This window comes from Syngnathus typhle, linkage group LG7 (genome assembly GCF_033458585.1).
Source record: "Syngnathus typhle isolate RoL2023-S1 ecotype Sweden linkage group LG7, RoL_Styp_1.0, whole genome shotgun sequence".
NCBI classification, from domain to species: Eukaryota; Metazoa; Chordata; class Actinopteri; order Syngnathiformes; family Syngnathidae; genus Syngnathus; species Syngnathus typhle.
In genome coordinates this window covers 7,205,350-7,222,155 of record NC_083744.1, presented here as the reverse complement: position 1 = coordinate 7,222,155, position 16,806 = coordinate 7,205,350, and the positions used below count along the sequence as shown (strand labels likewise).

Below are 16,806 nucleotides of genomic sequence, written 5' to 3'. Positions count from 1 at the left end.
AGCAGCATTAGTGTGCAATCTTGATACTGGTCAGGACACTGACTGGTTTGACCAACGACAGCCATCTTGTTTCTCAACAAGATCATTGCTCTGTCAGGTTTAGGAAATAAAACTGCCCCCGTGAGAGAAAACTGAAAATATACTGACTTAATCATTGACCCATCTTGGATCTGTCAAAATAGGCCTTTGAAATTGTTACACGTTGAAGTAGATGGATATTAATGAAACCACGAAAGGGGCTCATGATGCAAGTCAATTTATTAAATTTATTCTAAAAAGCTAATGAAAAAGTCATTATTTCGTCTGAATACCAGAAAGGGAAAGCAACACAGTTTCCCGGAGGGCAGAAAAGTGGTATAAGGCGCATCATGTGGGAATAGAACACATGCTGCTGTAAAAAGTGCACACTATAGAGAAACTGAAAGATGTTTGAAACCATTTTTGTATTTATTTCATAAACGGCACGTTTAAAATATTCCCCAAAATTGGTCTCACCCTAAAAACAATGACAGTAGTTTTCTGTTTTTGATGTGTTCTTTGCCCTATCACCTTAACGTGCGTTCCCTCCTCTCTCTCTCTCTCGCACTCTCTTGCTCTCTCTCCCCTTCGTTGCGCTCTCACTCTGCCTTCTTGACTGTGTACGCCTGTGTCTGCCTCAGCTGTGCTCACTTGCACAGTGCAGCATGGACAGGGCAGAGCTGTGCTAATCAGCAGGAAGAGGAGATTTAAAGGGAGAAAAAGTGGAATAAGAGGAAAAGTCAACACAGATGCCTGAGGATTAAGAAGGCAAGACAAACAGGACAGTGTTTTCCCTCATCTGGCGTGGATGCTGATTTAAATGACGAGGACAGATGGCAGATTTACCTTGCTGCTTCTCCACTCCCCATGAATAAGTTCACCTTGGGCTTGTCGCCGGGACGGACTCTCATGCAGTCAGATTGACCCGTAACCCGCCTGCCAAAGTCATCTTTTGGACTGGCTTTCAACTGGCTCTTCAAATCCAGATTTCTTTTTTCACTTTTTAGAGTAGTCTGTGGACCTGTAGAAGTACCCCGGAGGTGTGCGGAGAACAGACACCGCTGGCCTTGCTCACTTCAAGACCATGGGCTCCCTTCTCTGGTGTAGCTTTTTGCTGACCTGTGGCATGATTCTATTGCGGAAAGGGGGCGACGGAGCCCAGCAGACCAAGGCCAATGTGCCGCGGCTAAAACTCTCATACAAAGGTGAGTTCTATCTACTTGTTTTTATTTGAGAGAAAAAAAACTTTGTTAAAAATAAAACTCACAGGAATTATGAGATGCATGACTTTCATCCCAAAGCAACAGTTTTCAAATTGGTATCCGAATTAGGTGCACCTGACTCAACGTGTTGTTTAAATGAGTTATTATTTCGAACATATATGCCATCTTCTTGGTACGTGATGATTTTAAGCATATTAACTGATGTTTTTATACTAATATGAGAGACCTCATTGATGAGACAAAAAACATTTCCATGTATTGTGACTGCTACTGCAAATGTCCAGTGTAGTCAAGATGAATACAGCGCACGACACACAACTGCCATATTACCAAGATCAACCTGTTCAAGGCAACTATGCAAAGGGGCATCCGGACTGCCAGAAATTTCATAATTACTAATTGTAATTATACGTAGAGAATAGATTGTGGTGCCAATCTTCTAGTAATTTTTTCTGCAGTGAATGACTTTATTTTTTATAAACACTCGACATAACCACTTGCTCGTGTCCAGACAACAGCAGGAGCTCCGTGATTATCACATTTCACGTGCTAACCACTCACTTGTGGTTTTTGAGAGTGGATGAAATCATACTCTTAATAATACAGCCCACGCCACAAATAATCACTCAGGATAATCTTCCAGAGACACTTGATCATTTGATTTCAAAAAAGGGAAAATGCAGGATTTGCAAAAAAAATATATATATATAAATTTTAACTCTGCTTGAACATTTGCCAAATGGCAAATTTAACACAACACGCACCACAGGACAATAATTTAGGATAATCTTTCACCAATAATGGGCCTCTGTTGACTTTAATGGCAGGGGATGTAAAATGCAATAAAATTGTCAGTTTATTTTTTTTTTTTACAAAATACACTTAACAGATAGAGTACTTTTTTAGATGCACAATTTAATAAGATACAAATCCTATGAAGTTATTGGGATAATCTATGCTGCTGTGTTTGTAGTAGTTTAGATTTCGTGTGTCTGTCATGTAAGCATGGTTCTAGTCAACTGTTCATGAACCAAGACTGTCTGAGATTCACTCATTTTATCTTCATCTAAATGATCTGACAAAGCTCTGTTTGCCGGTGTGTACATGTCGTGAAAAGTGCTGCCAGATGCCGACTCCCTGCCAGCCAAGTGTCATTTATTTCTTCCCATGTGTCATTTTCCCCCTCTGTGTTCCGCAACGTGCGGCAATTATGCTTGGAATGAATGGTGCAGGTCTGTTTAAGCAGATGGCTTTACCCTCGAAGAGAAATAGTCCTCGCTCAGCACTGGGAGATCCATAATTACACACACGCACACACACACACACACACACACACACATGCTCGCATTGCCATCTGTAGATGGCTAATGATACCTGTGAGCATATCAGTCAGTTAAAAACTACACGCTGTCAGTCGGTAGAAGCACGCCCACACGCAGTGATGTCTCCATTGCAGCGGAAGCCAACTATCTTATTTAATTGTGCACTTCTCAATGAGGCCCTCATTTGCATTAGGCCCTCTGGGGGGCAATATTTAGCAACTGCGCTGCCCCAAAAAGCAGCATTATGAGCAGGTTTAACCTGCCTAAATAAGGTGCCCTTCAACCATTCCCATGTATGTTACAGACATCAGATTATCAGATTATCGCATTATGAATCATTCATACGGTCAACTAAATTATGTATTAGCCTGTGATAGGAAAAATAGATTCTAATTCACTAGTAGAAAACAAGAATAGGATAAACATGTTTTACTTCTGCAATGTAGAGACAATCCTCTATCAAAATCAATTGAAAACAAATGTAAAAATACATACATATGTATATCTGGCAATGAGACTGAATTAGAGCAACAATAAAGTACTATATGTGGCAGCTGTGTGTGGGTAATACTGCCTATTGGAGCTGAAGGAAAGTACAAATGAAATTGTTAGATTCTATATCCTCAAAATGAACGACAATAAATATACATACATATGCCAAAACAGTGATACCCATATCCATAAACACATGCAGATGAAAATGGAAGATAATACATGACCAAAGGGACATTCAACACTACACAGTTGAAATCAGTAATATATAAATAGCGTAACAACAGGCTATTTGTAATTACTTGACTCTCTTGCTGACAGTGAAGCATTAAAAGGTTTTTTTTTTTTCTTCTTCCCTTGACAGTGACATATGGTCCAATCTTGCATTATCAGCGGCACGTGGGGCGCTTAACTTAAAGAACTGTGACCCCTAGAGGTCAATGCATGGTGTGGGTCTCAACCAGCGGGAACGCAGACAGCTCCGTACGACTACAAAGGCTTCCCTTGAATGTAGTGTTAAGATGTGTATCTCCAAGTGCCCTCATATTCCATAGTTCTTAACTACACATACTCTTGGATTCATACTTAATTTTCTCGCAAACACACACACGTGTAGCCGAACCCCACGAGATTCGGACAGATCTTTAGAAGTGACGGCTGAAGGCCAGAAGGTCAGTGGCGCAGGAGGAAAGATAACAACGATACCCCACGGCTACCTAAACACGAGCTAAGGTCCAACTGTATCAACAATCACGCTGTGAGGTGATGCCAAGGTGTGACAGCATTAAATAAATGCACTTGCATAAGATAAACGACAAGAGGAATGGATAGTAGGATTATTCATAGCCTGCGGATTAATTCATTATCCTGGAAATAAACCATCTTCCATATGCTTTATGTTAACTGCCGAGGAGTGATGAGATGCTACTTTATTTTAGAGGATGTACTGCCAGAGGCACTAAGACATAAAGTCCAACGTTCCTAATATGGGTGGAAAGTTTTCTATAAATTCCCATGGGAATTTAAACTGGAAACTGAAAGTGGGAATTCAAAAAAACTAACAACATAAAGGAGTCAACAAGGCTTGAAACAGCTTGTTTTACTTTGAATCAAGAAACCTTATTTAAGGAGCAAATCTTTTATTTTGAGGAACAATTTTTGCAGGTTATTACCGCGGACACATTTTATTGTTAAATATATGACAATATAATGAACAAGCAATTGGTTTTCTTTTTATATAATCAACATATTTGACTTCTTAAATTCCCACTGAATAGCAGCAAACTAAACATTCTCATTGGGGCAATGAAACAGAAGTTTGAGTTTAAACTTAGTATTTTGTGAATGGGTTGTAAAGAAAAGCTACATTGATTAAAAAGAACTGAAACAAAACCGACCTACTGTCATCTAAATTTGGGATCAATTCTCAAAACTATGAACTGCAATACATACATATAACATCCTGCAGAATGATAATGACGACATCCGCAACATGTACACCCGGATTAGCATCAGACCAACCAACATGCGGCAAGTAAAAATAGGCAGCCGAGATGTTTTCTGCATATCAGCGTCTTTGTACCGGAGAACATAGTCGACTAATGAAGCTTTGTGGTGCATTTCCTCAGGCATAAATGAACCCTATGTGGTCTGCTTTTGTTTTGTCAATGTGTACATTCCCACAATCAAAAAGTAAGAGTGACGCATCAGTCTTCATAAGTATATGCCACACGTGGGCTTTTGTCAAGATGTGTTCCTTCTGTTTCTTTGGGAGCACTTAGATAACACTACTGCTGCCCCCCAGTCAAGGAAGAGAAAGACAGAATGTAGGGTAAAAGAGTTTATTTTCGTCAGTCTCACATGGGACTGTTGATTCCTTGCATCAATTCTATTTGCCCTTTTTCCTTCCGCACAAATTCTTTGCGACGGAAAAAAAGCAGTAAGACATAGTGAGAGTGGGCGAGAAGAGTGTAAGAAAGGGCAGCTGTTAAAATAGCTCTATCCAGCAGGTGCTGGAAAGAGAAAGTGGGAGCAAATCAGTTGGTGGAAAGCAAAGGTGGTAGGGTGACAGATGAGAGAAAACTAACTTTTGGCACAGAGGCAGCTGACACCTGTTAAAAGCAGCACATCCTTCCTTTAATTCACCTGTGTGTACATTCTTACACTGTTTGGCACTGGATTGTTTGAATGCATTTAAATTGAGATGGCTCAAATTTTTGCTTTGAAATGGCAGATCCAACAAGATTTGGTTTGTAGATAACCACAGGGGGGACACACTGGATCCAACATGCAGAGGCACACACCATGCGGGAAAAACATCCTTTTTCTTTCCAATAACAATCCCAGTGAGCAACATGAACTGTCACACTATATACCCGTAGAGTGTTTCTCCCTAGATGATTAGCTTTTATTTACTTTTATATGCACAATGTTGTAACCTTGGATACCACTCCCATGGAAAGTTCTCATGGATCAGCTGATTGATGATTTACTGTACGTTGCAAAGGATGTAGTTAGCAATGCAGTCCATATGCAAACATCCGTATTAGCCAGATTGAAAACAGACGGTTTGCGTTTTGGATCTCAGGACCCAAAGCCGCCCTCAAGTGGGGGTTGCATGAGTTGAATTGATTTGAGTCAACGAGTCGCTGATGACATCATCAATATTTGTACAGGACATTACTGAGCTCGGATTGTTTTCCTTGAGGGCCATGGGGTGCCCAAGGTCATCTCAGGGGTATAAAATAAATGTTCAAAAATATCGTAAATTACCAAAAAGTGAATTGCCTGGGACCAGGATGGTTTGATGGCTGACTTTGGCTTCACAACTCAAAGAATGCTTTCAAATCTTCAGGGATTTATGACGTTGGGTATATCAAGTTCTCAGAGAATGATGGGAGTGGGGTTGTCCGTACCTGAGGGCTTAGGGCTTTACATTTCGGAGACTGTCTAAATCCTCCCCTACTGCTGAGGCACCGGAAACCAACAAAATCAAAGCAATAATATCAGTGACTAAACATCAGCACACTTGCTACAGCAGATTGTTTAAGTGCATCTTTCAAATTTGATATTTTTGTTGCTGGAATAACTATGCCTGTTTACAAAGCATCGTTGGTTTTAGTTTGTGTATCATCATTCTACGAGATTCTCACACACGTCAGAGCTGAGCGGTGGCCTCTGTTTGCATTACACGAAGGACATTATAATGTGATAATTGCATGCTTACAGTATATGCAGAGATGACAGACTAGTGGAGCTTTCCGCTGTGAAAGCAAATGTCGCCTTGGCAAACCCTCCGATTACGCAGCAAAACATGATCTGAAAACCATACTTAATGTGTCTTAATAGCAGCTGTGGTTAGGCCTAATACTGCAAATACTGCACTTTGGGCTGTGGACTATATTCCTATGTTATATATTCCTTCGGGTTTTCCACTGTGAGCGCATCACATTTTGCTTGGCTGCTCTGCGGAGTTGACCCTCACTATGCAGGCTCTTTGGCGCCAATTACCTGGGCACTTCAGTTAGGCTTGGCACTGGTTCTTTGGTTTTTGCTTGCTATGTTCCTTGGCCCAGCCTACACTTTGAAATGTCAACTGTTTTGAAGTATGACGGTGTCTATGAAAAATGAAGGAAAACCACGGGTCTATGGCAAAACTAACAGAACTCACATCAACGCCGCACTGTGTAGAACACCTTCAAAGGTATCCTGATGGTATTCTCACTTCTACAGAGGAGAATAGCATCTTTGTTACTTGTTAGTTGTCTTTATTGGTAGCAAAGACAACTCTTGGGCTTGTATTCGAGCTAACATGAATGCTCTGGGACAAAAAGACTAAAACACATTGAAACTTTTGTCAGCCAAAACTAATTGCGGTGTGTTTAAACTTTCTCCACCTTTCCCCACAGACATGTTGGAGTCCAACAACCTTTTGACATTTGAAGGTCTGCTCAACAGTTCGTCTTACCACACCTTCCTTCTCGACGAAGAGAAAGGTAGACTGGTGGTGGGAGCCAAAGACCACATTTTCTCCTTCAACCTCCTCAACATCAGCAAAGATATTGTACAGGTAAAACAAACCCTTCAGGGTCATGTCTGGCTGGCCTCCTGCAATCAGAGCCCAGTGTACCGCGGGCTTCTTGTGTTCAGTTTCGGCTGCAAAGTGTTTCATTAATATTACAAGGCAGCACTGTCGCACGCCACCACATGCTGCACCCGGCATGTTTGCTGCTCGGTGTTCACCTAGATGAATAATAGAATAAACTGAAACAAACTGAAGAACAAATCGTACCATGACCCTTTCAACCTGCATATACTCTACACGTATGTACATGCATGCATGTATACACACGGAAGGAATGATTCTTTCGGTCTGTTTGGTTTGTGCTTGCAGATCCCTTGGCTAGCGTCTCCTATCAGGAGAGATGAATGCAAGTGGGCCGGAAAAGATCTCTCGGTAATGAAGCTTTTTAATTTCAAGTTGGGACAAGAAATCGTCCTGATAGCCAAATCAATTTCTTGACTGTTCATTTTCAAAAAAGAATCCCTTAAGTTTACTTAGGGTTAATTCCCTTAAGTTTACTTAGGGTTAATTTTCTCCAAATGGTCATAACTACTTTCTTTTACCATTTTTATTTTGCTGGTTTTGACAGAGAATAATAACGCCATTCATATTTTCAGCAATCATGAGGACAACTCACTGGCATACTTGCCTCAGGTCTGATCACAATCTCTGCACCACATTTGACTTTAATCACTACTAAGGAGCTCAATTTAAAAAACAGACCAAGTGGATTTCTACTACTGGAATTAAATCTACTGCTATGATACCAAGTATGGGCAATACGTAGTCATATATTCAAAGACCATCCACATTATACTGCATCTTTGTGCTGCCGTAGCCTTACATTTGCAGTTTACAAATGTACAGTCATAATAAAGTACCAAACTAAAAGTAACAAAGTAGTACCAAAGACCATAACTCTCGAATCAATTAAAGCACAACGCATATTAACTTCTTTAAGATGAGAAGGGAAAAAAATCCTCACTCCCTGGATGTCATACATGTCTTCAGAGTCATTTGTCTCAATTATGTTGGAAACATAACTGTAGCCCTGTATGTCTTGTCATGTCACCAGGGTGAGCCCATGAAAAACAAACACACTGTTCTAGTAGTCAAGCATACTTGCAGTGTCTGACTCACAAAGACACAGTTGAGGCTCCGTGTTAGAGCACTGAGATGATATGATGCCTCAGGCCATGCTGGCATTTGTGCTTGAGATCACAGTTTGGATAGTGACCAGGACAAGACCCTTGTACAAAGACCATGAACTGCTCTTTGAGGTATATTCAAACATTATGGTACGGATTAATAAAGTGGCCCAAAGATGGTTTTATCTCTTGTAGAGGAAAAATAACACATTGAGAATGACATAAGGGATGTGTATTCAAACAGTTAGGAGGAAAAAAACATGCAGAAAATTGTGACTGTACACAAGTGCAAAGCTTCAGAAAATATTGCAATTGGTCATACCATTAAAGCAGGGTAGCCACTTACCATTGCAAACAAAGTCAGCAAAGGGATGAGTGATTATCTTTAGCCATGGGATTTATATGGGAAATTACGTGACCAAACGTCTACTGGCTAATGACACTATGCAGTGAATAAACTGCTGTGAGGTGTAAATTATATAAGGTTAAAGTTAGCTTGCACAAATATAATATATAAGAGGGGAGCAACATGTTTTCAACTTGCAATAAATTGCACTACTTTCATAAATGCACATGCTAAATCCTCGTGTGTCACAACTGCAAAACTCAATTGTTGTCTGTGCACGACCTATTAAAGCCAGATGAGCTTGTGTTGTGCATAATTTGTGACTTTTTTTCCCCTGCCCTTTTTAATATGTGATGACACAGTTGGTTTCATTTGAGGTCAGATTAGTGGCCATGTGCTGCAAGAGTGTGCAAGGAAATAAATACGCCATATGGCAGCTGCACAGTGGATACAAACATAATCAGAAGTTATACAAGCAGCATAATAAAAGGCAGAGTACGTAACGAGATCCTGAGTTAGATGAAGAGCAACATGAGACAACACTGGTAAATGATGAAGGTGGACGAAGAAACTGAATGTCAATCTGGTATAAGAGCTCCATGAACAATTACGACCCATCTGTGTGTGGGATTGCGCTTAGATTACAGTCATGTGTAATCTAAAATCTCTTATGAGATTTTCCTTGTTTGATTATCGCACGGTGCAACCCTAACACATCCGACCAGTCTGAAATGTTATCTTATATTTTTCTATATTCCTCAGAGAGAGTGCGCAAACTTTGTCAAGGTGCTGCAGCCATTCAATCAGACTCACATCTACGTGTGTGGAACAGGAGCATTTCACCCAGTGTGTTCCTACCTTGAGGTGGGAAAGAAATTAGAGGTACGTCTTGGATATTGCATAGCTGTTTATAAAACACTTTTCTATTCTACAAATACCAAAAAGGTGCAGGATGAACTCCAGCTTTTTAGTATATGACTCAAGTGGAATTCGTGTGTGTATTTGAGGGAAGGAAATTTCTTTGTACTTTGTTACTGAGTCACACTGAAAACCAGAATATTTAATATTTTCCATGAGTTTATTTAAAAAACGTCCAGTCAACGAAATAGTTTCTCACTATCAACGCAGAGCTGAAAAGTAGCTACCTTTTCCATATACAGTGGTTGTGCAAATAGTAGCATACATAATTTATTTACTCGACATGTCTACTGTGCTTTTGTGTATTCATATTTTTAAAACAGTATCGAACTATTTTACCGAAAAATTATATATATAAAAAATAAAATAGCTGACATTTTTACACCGGCTTCATTGGCTGAGTCAATTTTGGGGTTGCCAAATAAATAATTGCGCACAATGAAAAATTTGGTCAGCTTTTGAGTTTAGAGAAACTCACACAGAGGTAATTTATTTAGTCTAAGAATAATGTAAAAAGAAGGATTAAAAATTAGGATTAAAAATATTTTCTGGGATTCAAAATGCACTACGAAAGGCGAAATGACAAAGTCCAATACCCGGCATCCTCCACAACCACAGAGAGTAACTTCTGTGTTTTCTTCCTTCAGGACAACATTTTTCGACTCCTGCCTCACACCGAAAACGGCAGAGGAAAAAGTCCCTACGATCCGAAGCTTCTCACTGCATCCATGCTGATCGGTGAGTATAAAACATGTCGGGAAAATCTATGAGCCGGAAATGTACAAGGCTAGTCTGTCATTTATTTAGATACTGGGGCTGCAGACTTAGAATCTGATTAATTCTTTTTCAGAGCTGGTTGTTTGTCGCAGATGACACTCAGCTATTGTGTTGGGATAAGTCAGTGCTTCTCAATTATTTCCTGTGACGCCCCCCCTAGGAAGAAGAAAACATTTTGCGCCCCCCCCCCATGTTATTAACATTAAAGGAAAAACAAAAAATAAATAAAAAAGAAAGATCAACTTACAATAAAAAAATAACTTTATTAATAACAGTGTTTTTTAGTCTGTAACAGAACAGATTCAAAGTGCTGCTACTCTTCCAGTGATACCGCCACCCCCACCTACTGCAATGGATGTGTAATTACCCTTTAATCTAATACAGCCAAAAGAAAAACATGTTCCCGCGCCCCCCTTGGTATCGCACTACGCCCCCCCAGGGGGGCCCGCCCCACTATTTGAGAAGCACTGGGATAAGTGGTCAGTATTTGGTGAACAAAAAGCCAGACAGTCATCTGGCACCAATTATTGCCTGTCACTTTCTGTGACATCACACCATTTAACCCGACAGATGGCTGCTTTCCAGCGTGTCACTTCTCACCACTACTTTTCTGTCGATACTCTCCCACACCTTATTATGGACAGCTTCATTATTATGATTCCCGTGTGTCCCGCCTTCCAGCCCTACTCTCTTTCTTATCTTGAAGCATTTTAAATGGGAAAAATAAACCCTTCAATGCTTCCATTTAAAGGCTCCATTGTGTTTATACTCACTTCTGTCCCTGTGCTCTCAGATGGGGAATTGTACGCAGGCACTTCGGCTGACTTCATGGGACGGGACTTTGCCATTTTCCGCACCTTAGGAAAGCATCATCCAATCAGGACAGAGCAGCATGATTCCCGCTGGCTCAATGGTGAGACACAACTCTCGTTTAAGGTTAATTTGTGCACCGTCATACGAGAATAGAATGTATGGCAAACTTTTTCCACACCATCGGAAGTTAGTTTTGTCTCAAATGTTATGGCATTTTACATAGTTGAATATCTGCAAATACAAAGTAAATACATGTGCCTTCTTCAGTCTTAATGTTGTTGTTTGAGGTGTCATAAAAGCAAAAATGTTAGCAACATGGTCACTGTTGTGCGTGAAGTTTCCTCTCAAGATAAGTTCAGATGTTAAATTCCCTCTTTTTTCCCTCTTTGCACTACCATGATGCATATCCTAACCACTTGAAAGCTAAATAAATCGGAATTGAGTACAACACGGCCAAGCTCAACCCCTGATGACAAAATGAATAATGTTTGGTATTTTGTTAGAATGTATTTTGGTTAATGTGCATCTCTCTTCATGTGGGGTAGATCCCAGGTTCGTTGGTGTCCATCTGATTCCAGAGAATGACAACCCGGAGGACGATAAAATCTACCTGTTCTTCAGAGAGAACGCCATTGATGGAGAGCACGCCGGGAAAGCCACGCATGCTCGAATTGGCCAGCTCTGCAAAGTACGTATGAATAATAGTAGGCCCCCCAACCCATTCTCACAAACTCACTCCCACACTCCATTATGTAAAGGGGTTTGCGTACCTTGGGGATGTGAGGGAGGGGCGTGGGGGGGCACTTGAGTGATGTCTGAGAGGCTTGCATAATGGCTGCTCTTGGAGGTTGTTGTCTATGGTTTTATTTAGACCTTACGGGAGAGTGGGCTTTGTTATGCAAAGCATAATCATTCCATATGACAATTGGAGAAATACTAAATGTCACCAGAAGCTGAGAATCAAAGGTGATCTCGGTGGCACCTCTGAGCTGCCAAATATAATTAGTACTGCTTGCTCCACGTACACCCTCCAGAACTTGGAGATGCTTAATCACTGGTCTTGAGATGTAAAATCCTGCTTTTAATTACTCAGAATGACCTCGGGGGCCACAGGAGTCTGGTGAATAAGTGGACCACCTTCTTAAAAGCTCGTCTCATCTGCTCTGTGCCAGGAAGTAACGGCATTGACACACATTTTGATGAACTCCGTGAGTTGCCGCAAGATAAAATACACAATTCAGTGCCGTATTTGTAAGCGTCTTTACGATATGTAGCTCTGCTTTTGGTTTTCAGAGGATGTTTTTCTCATCAGCACCAAGGATCCCAAGAGCCCAATCATCTATGCGGTGTTCACTACATCCAGGTACTGTGGCTGGCTGTGGAATAATTTGATTCTAATTACTGATTTTGCAGCTGAACGTGTTCTTCCCGTTTCATTAGCAACATCTTCAAAGGTTCAGCCGTATGCATGTACAGCATGACTGACATCCGCAGAGTCTTCCTGGGTCCTTACGCTCATCGAGACGGACCAAACTATCAGTGGGTGCCCTTCCAGGGACGAGTTCCTTACCCACGGCCCGGCACAGTGAGTATATTAATCAGAGTGAAATAATTCAAATTTCATTGGATGGGACTCACTGATGACTCACTTGCGCCGCAGTGTCCCAGCAAGACATTCGGAGGATTCGGCACAACCAAGGACCTTCCTGATGAAGTCGTAGTGTTTGCCCGAAGCCATCCGGCCATGTTCAATCCCGTCTACCCCATCAATAACAGACCGATCATTGTTAGAACCGATGTGGACTATCAGTTCACACAGATAGTGGTGGATAAAGTAGAAGCTGAAGACGGCCAGTATGACGTCATGTTCATCGGCACAGGTACGTCCACTCACTGAAACGGTTTTAGAATGAGGCTCTTTGGGAGGCCAAATTTGCTTTAAATCAAGATTACCTTCCCTTTGTCCCAGACATAGGAACAATTCTGAAAGTGGTATCAATCCCAAGAGGCTCGTGGCATGACTTGGAGGAAGTCCTGCTGGAGGAAATGACTGTTTTCAGAGTAAGTTATTCTTTCTTCATTCCTATAATCGCTACTCCTGCAAGTCTTCTAAGCTTCCCATATTGTGTGTTACAGAAGCCAACAGCCGTTACAGCAATGGAGCTTTCCACAAAGCAGGTATTTATGATCATTAGAAAATAAATTGTCAACCACAAGTTTTAAAAACAAATGGGCTATTAATCGACAGCATGCAGCAAAGATTGACAAAGTCGAAGACAGTTATATATGTCATTAGATATTAACAACTTGTTTTATTAAATAGTACACTCAGTAAAGTAATCCTTTTGAACGAGGAGTCAAAACATTTGACTTTTATTCCATGCAGCAGTGAGAGTGTGAGTTGTGTATCCATATGAAACCCATCATCAGACTGGATCCCCAGTTGTAAACTATTGTCACAGAACTATCCAAATTATTAGCTTTTGATTAAAGTCAGGGAAAACAGTTGCAGGCCACTTGTTTCACCAATCCAAGCATTTAGAACTTTGACCCAGATCATCAATGTTTTGTTCAACTAATCAAATCTAATGAACTATCCGCAGCAACAACTGTACCTGGGCTCAGATATGGGTGTGTCCCAAATGCCTTTGCATCGCTGTGAGGTTTACGGAAAGGCCTGCGCTGAATGCTGCCTGGCGAGGGACCCCTATTGTGCATGGGATGGGACCGAGTGCTCAAGATACTTCCCCATGGCCAAGAGGTGCTGGACACGTCTTTTACAATTATATACTAATCAGGGGTGGTTAGAAAATTTTCCCGAGGCCACATAAGAAACGGTTGTCGATGGCCATGCCAACATAATCTCAACTGCGTTCAAGTCGTAAGTCTCTCGCTTGTCCAAGCCACAACTTTAAATAAAAGCACAACTTTCAAATGTTTAACTTTGCATAGTTGACAATTTATTTTGACTTCATAAAGACTGTGAGGGCCAGTCAATCAGTGGATGGGCCAGATGTGGCCCACGGGTTATACTTTTTCTCGGTACGTGCTACATTCTCTGCCAAGATATATTTGGTGTTTAATTCTAATACAAAGATTTGCTATTGTTTTTGCAGATAAATACCAGATGGAAGGTTCATTATGCAAATTGATACATTTGAGCACTTTGATCAAGAAGAATTTAATGAGACAGATTCAATTAGAGATTAAGTCATGAAAATTCCAAAATGATCACTATTGGTATTTTCATGATATTATTAAAGTAGACGCATACACGCAAGCATTGCATACAACACAAAGGACCGCACAAAATGCGTAGCTACTTAAAATGACTCTGGGTTTCATGCCCAAATTCAGTGGTCAAGGTACAGTCCAAGTTTTGTTCAAGTTGTTTCAATGTCAAGATGGAGTTCTCTGTTGACAAGTTGGTGATGTTTGGGGTCAACATGAAAAGACAATAGGCAATGCATTTTGTGAAAAAACTGCTTTTGTGAGATCTACTTCCACGCAAAGTGGAAAGGTCACCACTGACTGCTTTTTGTGTTTCTAAAGGCGAACCAGGAGACAAGATATCAGGAATGGAGACCCTCTTACGCAATGTTCAGATCTGCAAGACCATGGTACAAAAATAATGATGATTAAGCTTGAAAGGATTATGTTACTTTTAGTTGGACTGATTGATAGCCTCTCTCTTTGAAACATCAAGCCTTATATTCAAACAACAAAGCCTGCATTTCCACAATGTGCTTTTAATTTGAAATTGAATGGAGTCAAATTAGTGTGATGAAAGTATGTGCCTGAATGTGAATAATGTGGCCTCTTAGCGAGTATTTACATTTGCAGAAACTGGATGGAGACAGTGCGAAAGAAATTCACTGTTGTGTATAGAGTACCCTGGATTGTACTGAAGCACAGATGCAGTTATATTTTTTGTCATGGGTTCCTTCAACATTTAAACAAAATCCTGCCATAGTGCAATATTGAGATTGAGTACAATGAGAAATCTGTTGATACTAATTAAAGACAGATTAGCCTCGGACATTTTCCTGCCGAACCAACGCACTATCCAAATGACCACATAATGTTACAGGACAGGGATTAGTTGACATAGAAACACGTGTTTCTCATTTTGCCAAATTGGACTATGATCTGTTTCCAACATTAGCCAGATGCTTTTCAACTCCAGTCAGTCTAGTGAGTTATGAGCTATGAAGTGAGGTATAAACTTGCGTGACTTACAGTGTACGCTGCGATTATTTGTTTTAGATGAACTCAGTGAACAGAAAACCCTGGAGGACAAGAGTGTCTACGGTGTGGAGAACAGCAGCACCTTCCTCGAGTGCAGCCCCAAGTCGCAGCGAGCGCTGACTTACTGGCAGTTTCAGCACTCTCCGGACGAGCGCAAACAGGAGGTTGGAAATTCCTCGACACTTTTACAGTCTGATACCCTTTGCAGAGCTTATTTAAAAGAAATTCAAAGACTGGATTTACAATGTGTGGTTCAAGTGAGTCAAGAGATATGTCATGGTAGTGTAAGTACGAAGGGAAACGAGAGAAATATAATGAATCGAGCCTCTTAATGTGGATAAAATCCTGATATGCAATTTAATTTTAGTTTGATTTAAACACCCCTTGAGATTCAGCATATCATTTTCGAGATTAATAGAGGGGCCACTTAGCATGTGGGTATGGACCACCAGTGGCTCCTCCCCGTCATAGACGGTTTAAAATTACCTTGAAGAGGCAGTCGAGTCAAAAATGCTCTTTACCATATGGTCTATGCGTCCCCACTAGGCTAAACACGGCATTCTGATTAATAGTGCGGTTGTGGAATATTAATTAACAATATATCCTTCACTTCGAAGATGGTCGAGATAATCACAAACAGGCATTAAATTGACAATTAACTCTTGGTCCTGCCGTGTAAATCCATACATAGAAACGCAAACAACTCAAGTTTTCAGGGTCACATGATACTGCTTATGATATTGCTTATTTGAAAATATTTTCCCCCCTCACAGATCAAATCAGAGGAACGTTTTATTCACACAGAGCAAGGTCTTTTGATCCGCACGCTCAACAAGAAGGATTCTGGAATCTATCTGTGCCAAGCAGTAGAGCACGGCTTCATGCAGACGCTTTTGAAGGTGACCCTGGAGGTAATCGATACCCAGCGCCTTGAGGATCTTCTGCACGGTGACGACGAGGCAGTCACCAACACGCCGGTGCAGGACCTCTTACCACCTCGGGAGGCTGACAGTCACAAGCTGTGGTACCGAGACTTCCTGTCCTTGGTCAATCACCCGACTCTGAACAGCGTGGACGAGTTTTGCGAGCAAGTCTGGAAGCGGGAGCGCAAGCACAAGAAGCAAAAAGCTCACCTGGTGCAGCACCAGCAAAAGCCAGTGCTGAATGTCCACAGCCACATGCACAATCAAGGCCTGGCAGTCAAGTGGAAACACATGCAAGACAGGCAAAAAGGGCGCAATCGCAGGACCCACGAGCTGGATCGGGCCCCCCGCAGCGTCTGACCAGTAAACCATGTCTGAAAGCTCACCCCTCGATTCTCATTCTGTGTCCCTCATGGCTGTTCCCATTAACTGAGCTACAGACTCTTTCCACAGTGACTGGCTTGAAAGCATATTTCTTCCGGCCCAAACTGCCAGCTGCTGTGCTCCGTGCACGG

At 41.3% G+C, this 16,806-nt stretch overlaps 1 protein-coding gene across 1 annotated transcript in view; it reads left to right on the top strand.

The window, feature by feature from the left end:
- Positions 1-637: 637 nt before the first annotated feature.
- sema3ab (sema domain, immunoglobulin domain (Ig), short basic domain, secreted, (semaphorin) 3Ab) overlaps positions 638-16,806 on the top strand; it is a 17,443-nt gene continuing 1,274 nt past the window's right edge. The window contains exons 1-17 of the mRNA XM_061282641.1: positions 638-1,223; positions 6,964-7,124; positions 7,449-7,511; positions 9,375-9,494; positions 10,178-10,268; positions 11,101-11,220; positions 11,666-11,808; positions 12,214-12,328; positions 12,414-12,483; positions 12,561-12,705; positions 12,781-13,000; positions 13,090-13,181; positions 13,257-13,298; positions 13,724-13,881; positions 14,673-14,740; positions 15,387-15,532; positions 16,142-16,806. The exon at positions 16,142-16,806 is cut by the window's right edge and continues 1,274 nt beyond it. Of these exons, the coding sequence (XP_061138625.1) occupies positions 1,103-1,223; positions 6,964-7,124; positions 7,449-7,511; positions 9,375-9,494; positions 10,178-10,268; positions 11,101-11,220; positions 11,666-11,808; positions 12,214-12,328; positions 12,414-12,483; positions 12,561-12,705; positions 12,781-13,000; positions 13,090-13,181; positions 13,257-13,298; positions 13,724-13,881; positions 14,673-14,740; positions 15,387-15,532; positions 16,142-16,651 (2,385 nt within the window). The 5' untranslated portion in view covers positions 638-1,102 and the 3' untranslated portion in view covers positions 16,652-16,806. The remainder of the gene's footprint in view (positions 1,224-6,963; positions 7,125-7,448; positions 7,512-9,374; positions 9,495-10,177; positions 10,269-11,100; positions 11,221-11,665; positions 11,809-12,213; positions 12,329-12,413; positions 12,484-12,560; positions 12,706-12,780; positions 13,001-13,089; positions 13,182-13,256; positions 13,299-13,723; positions 13,882-14,672; positions 14,741-15,386; positions 15,533-16,141) is intronic.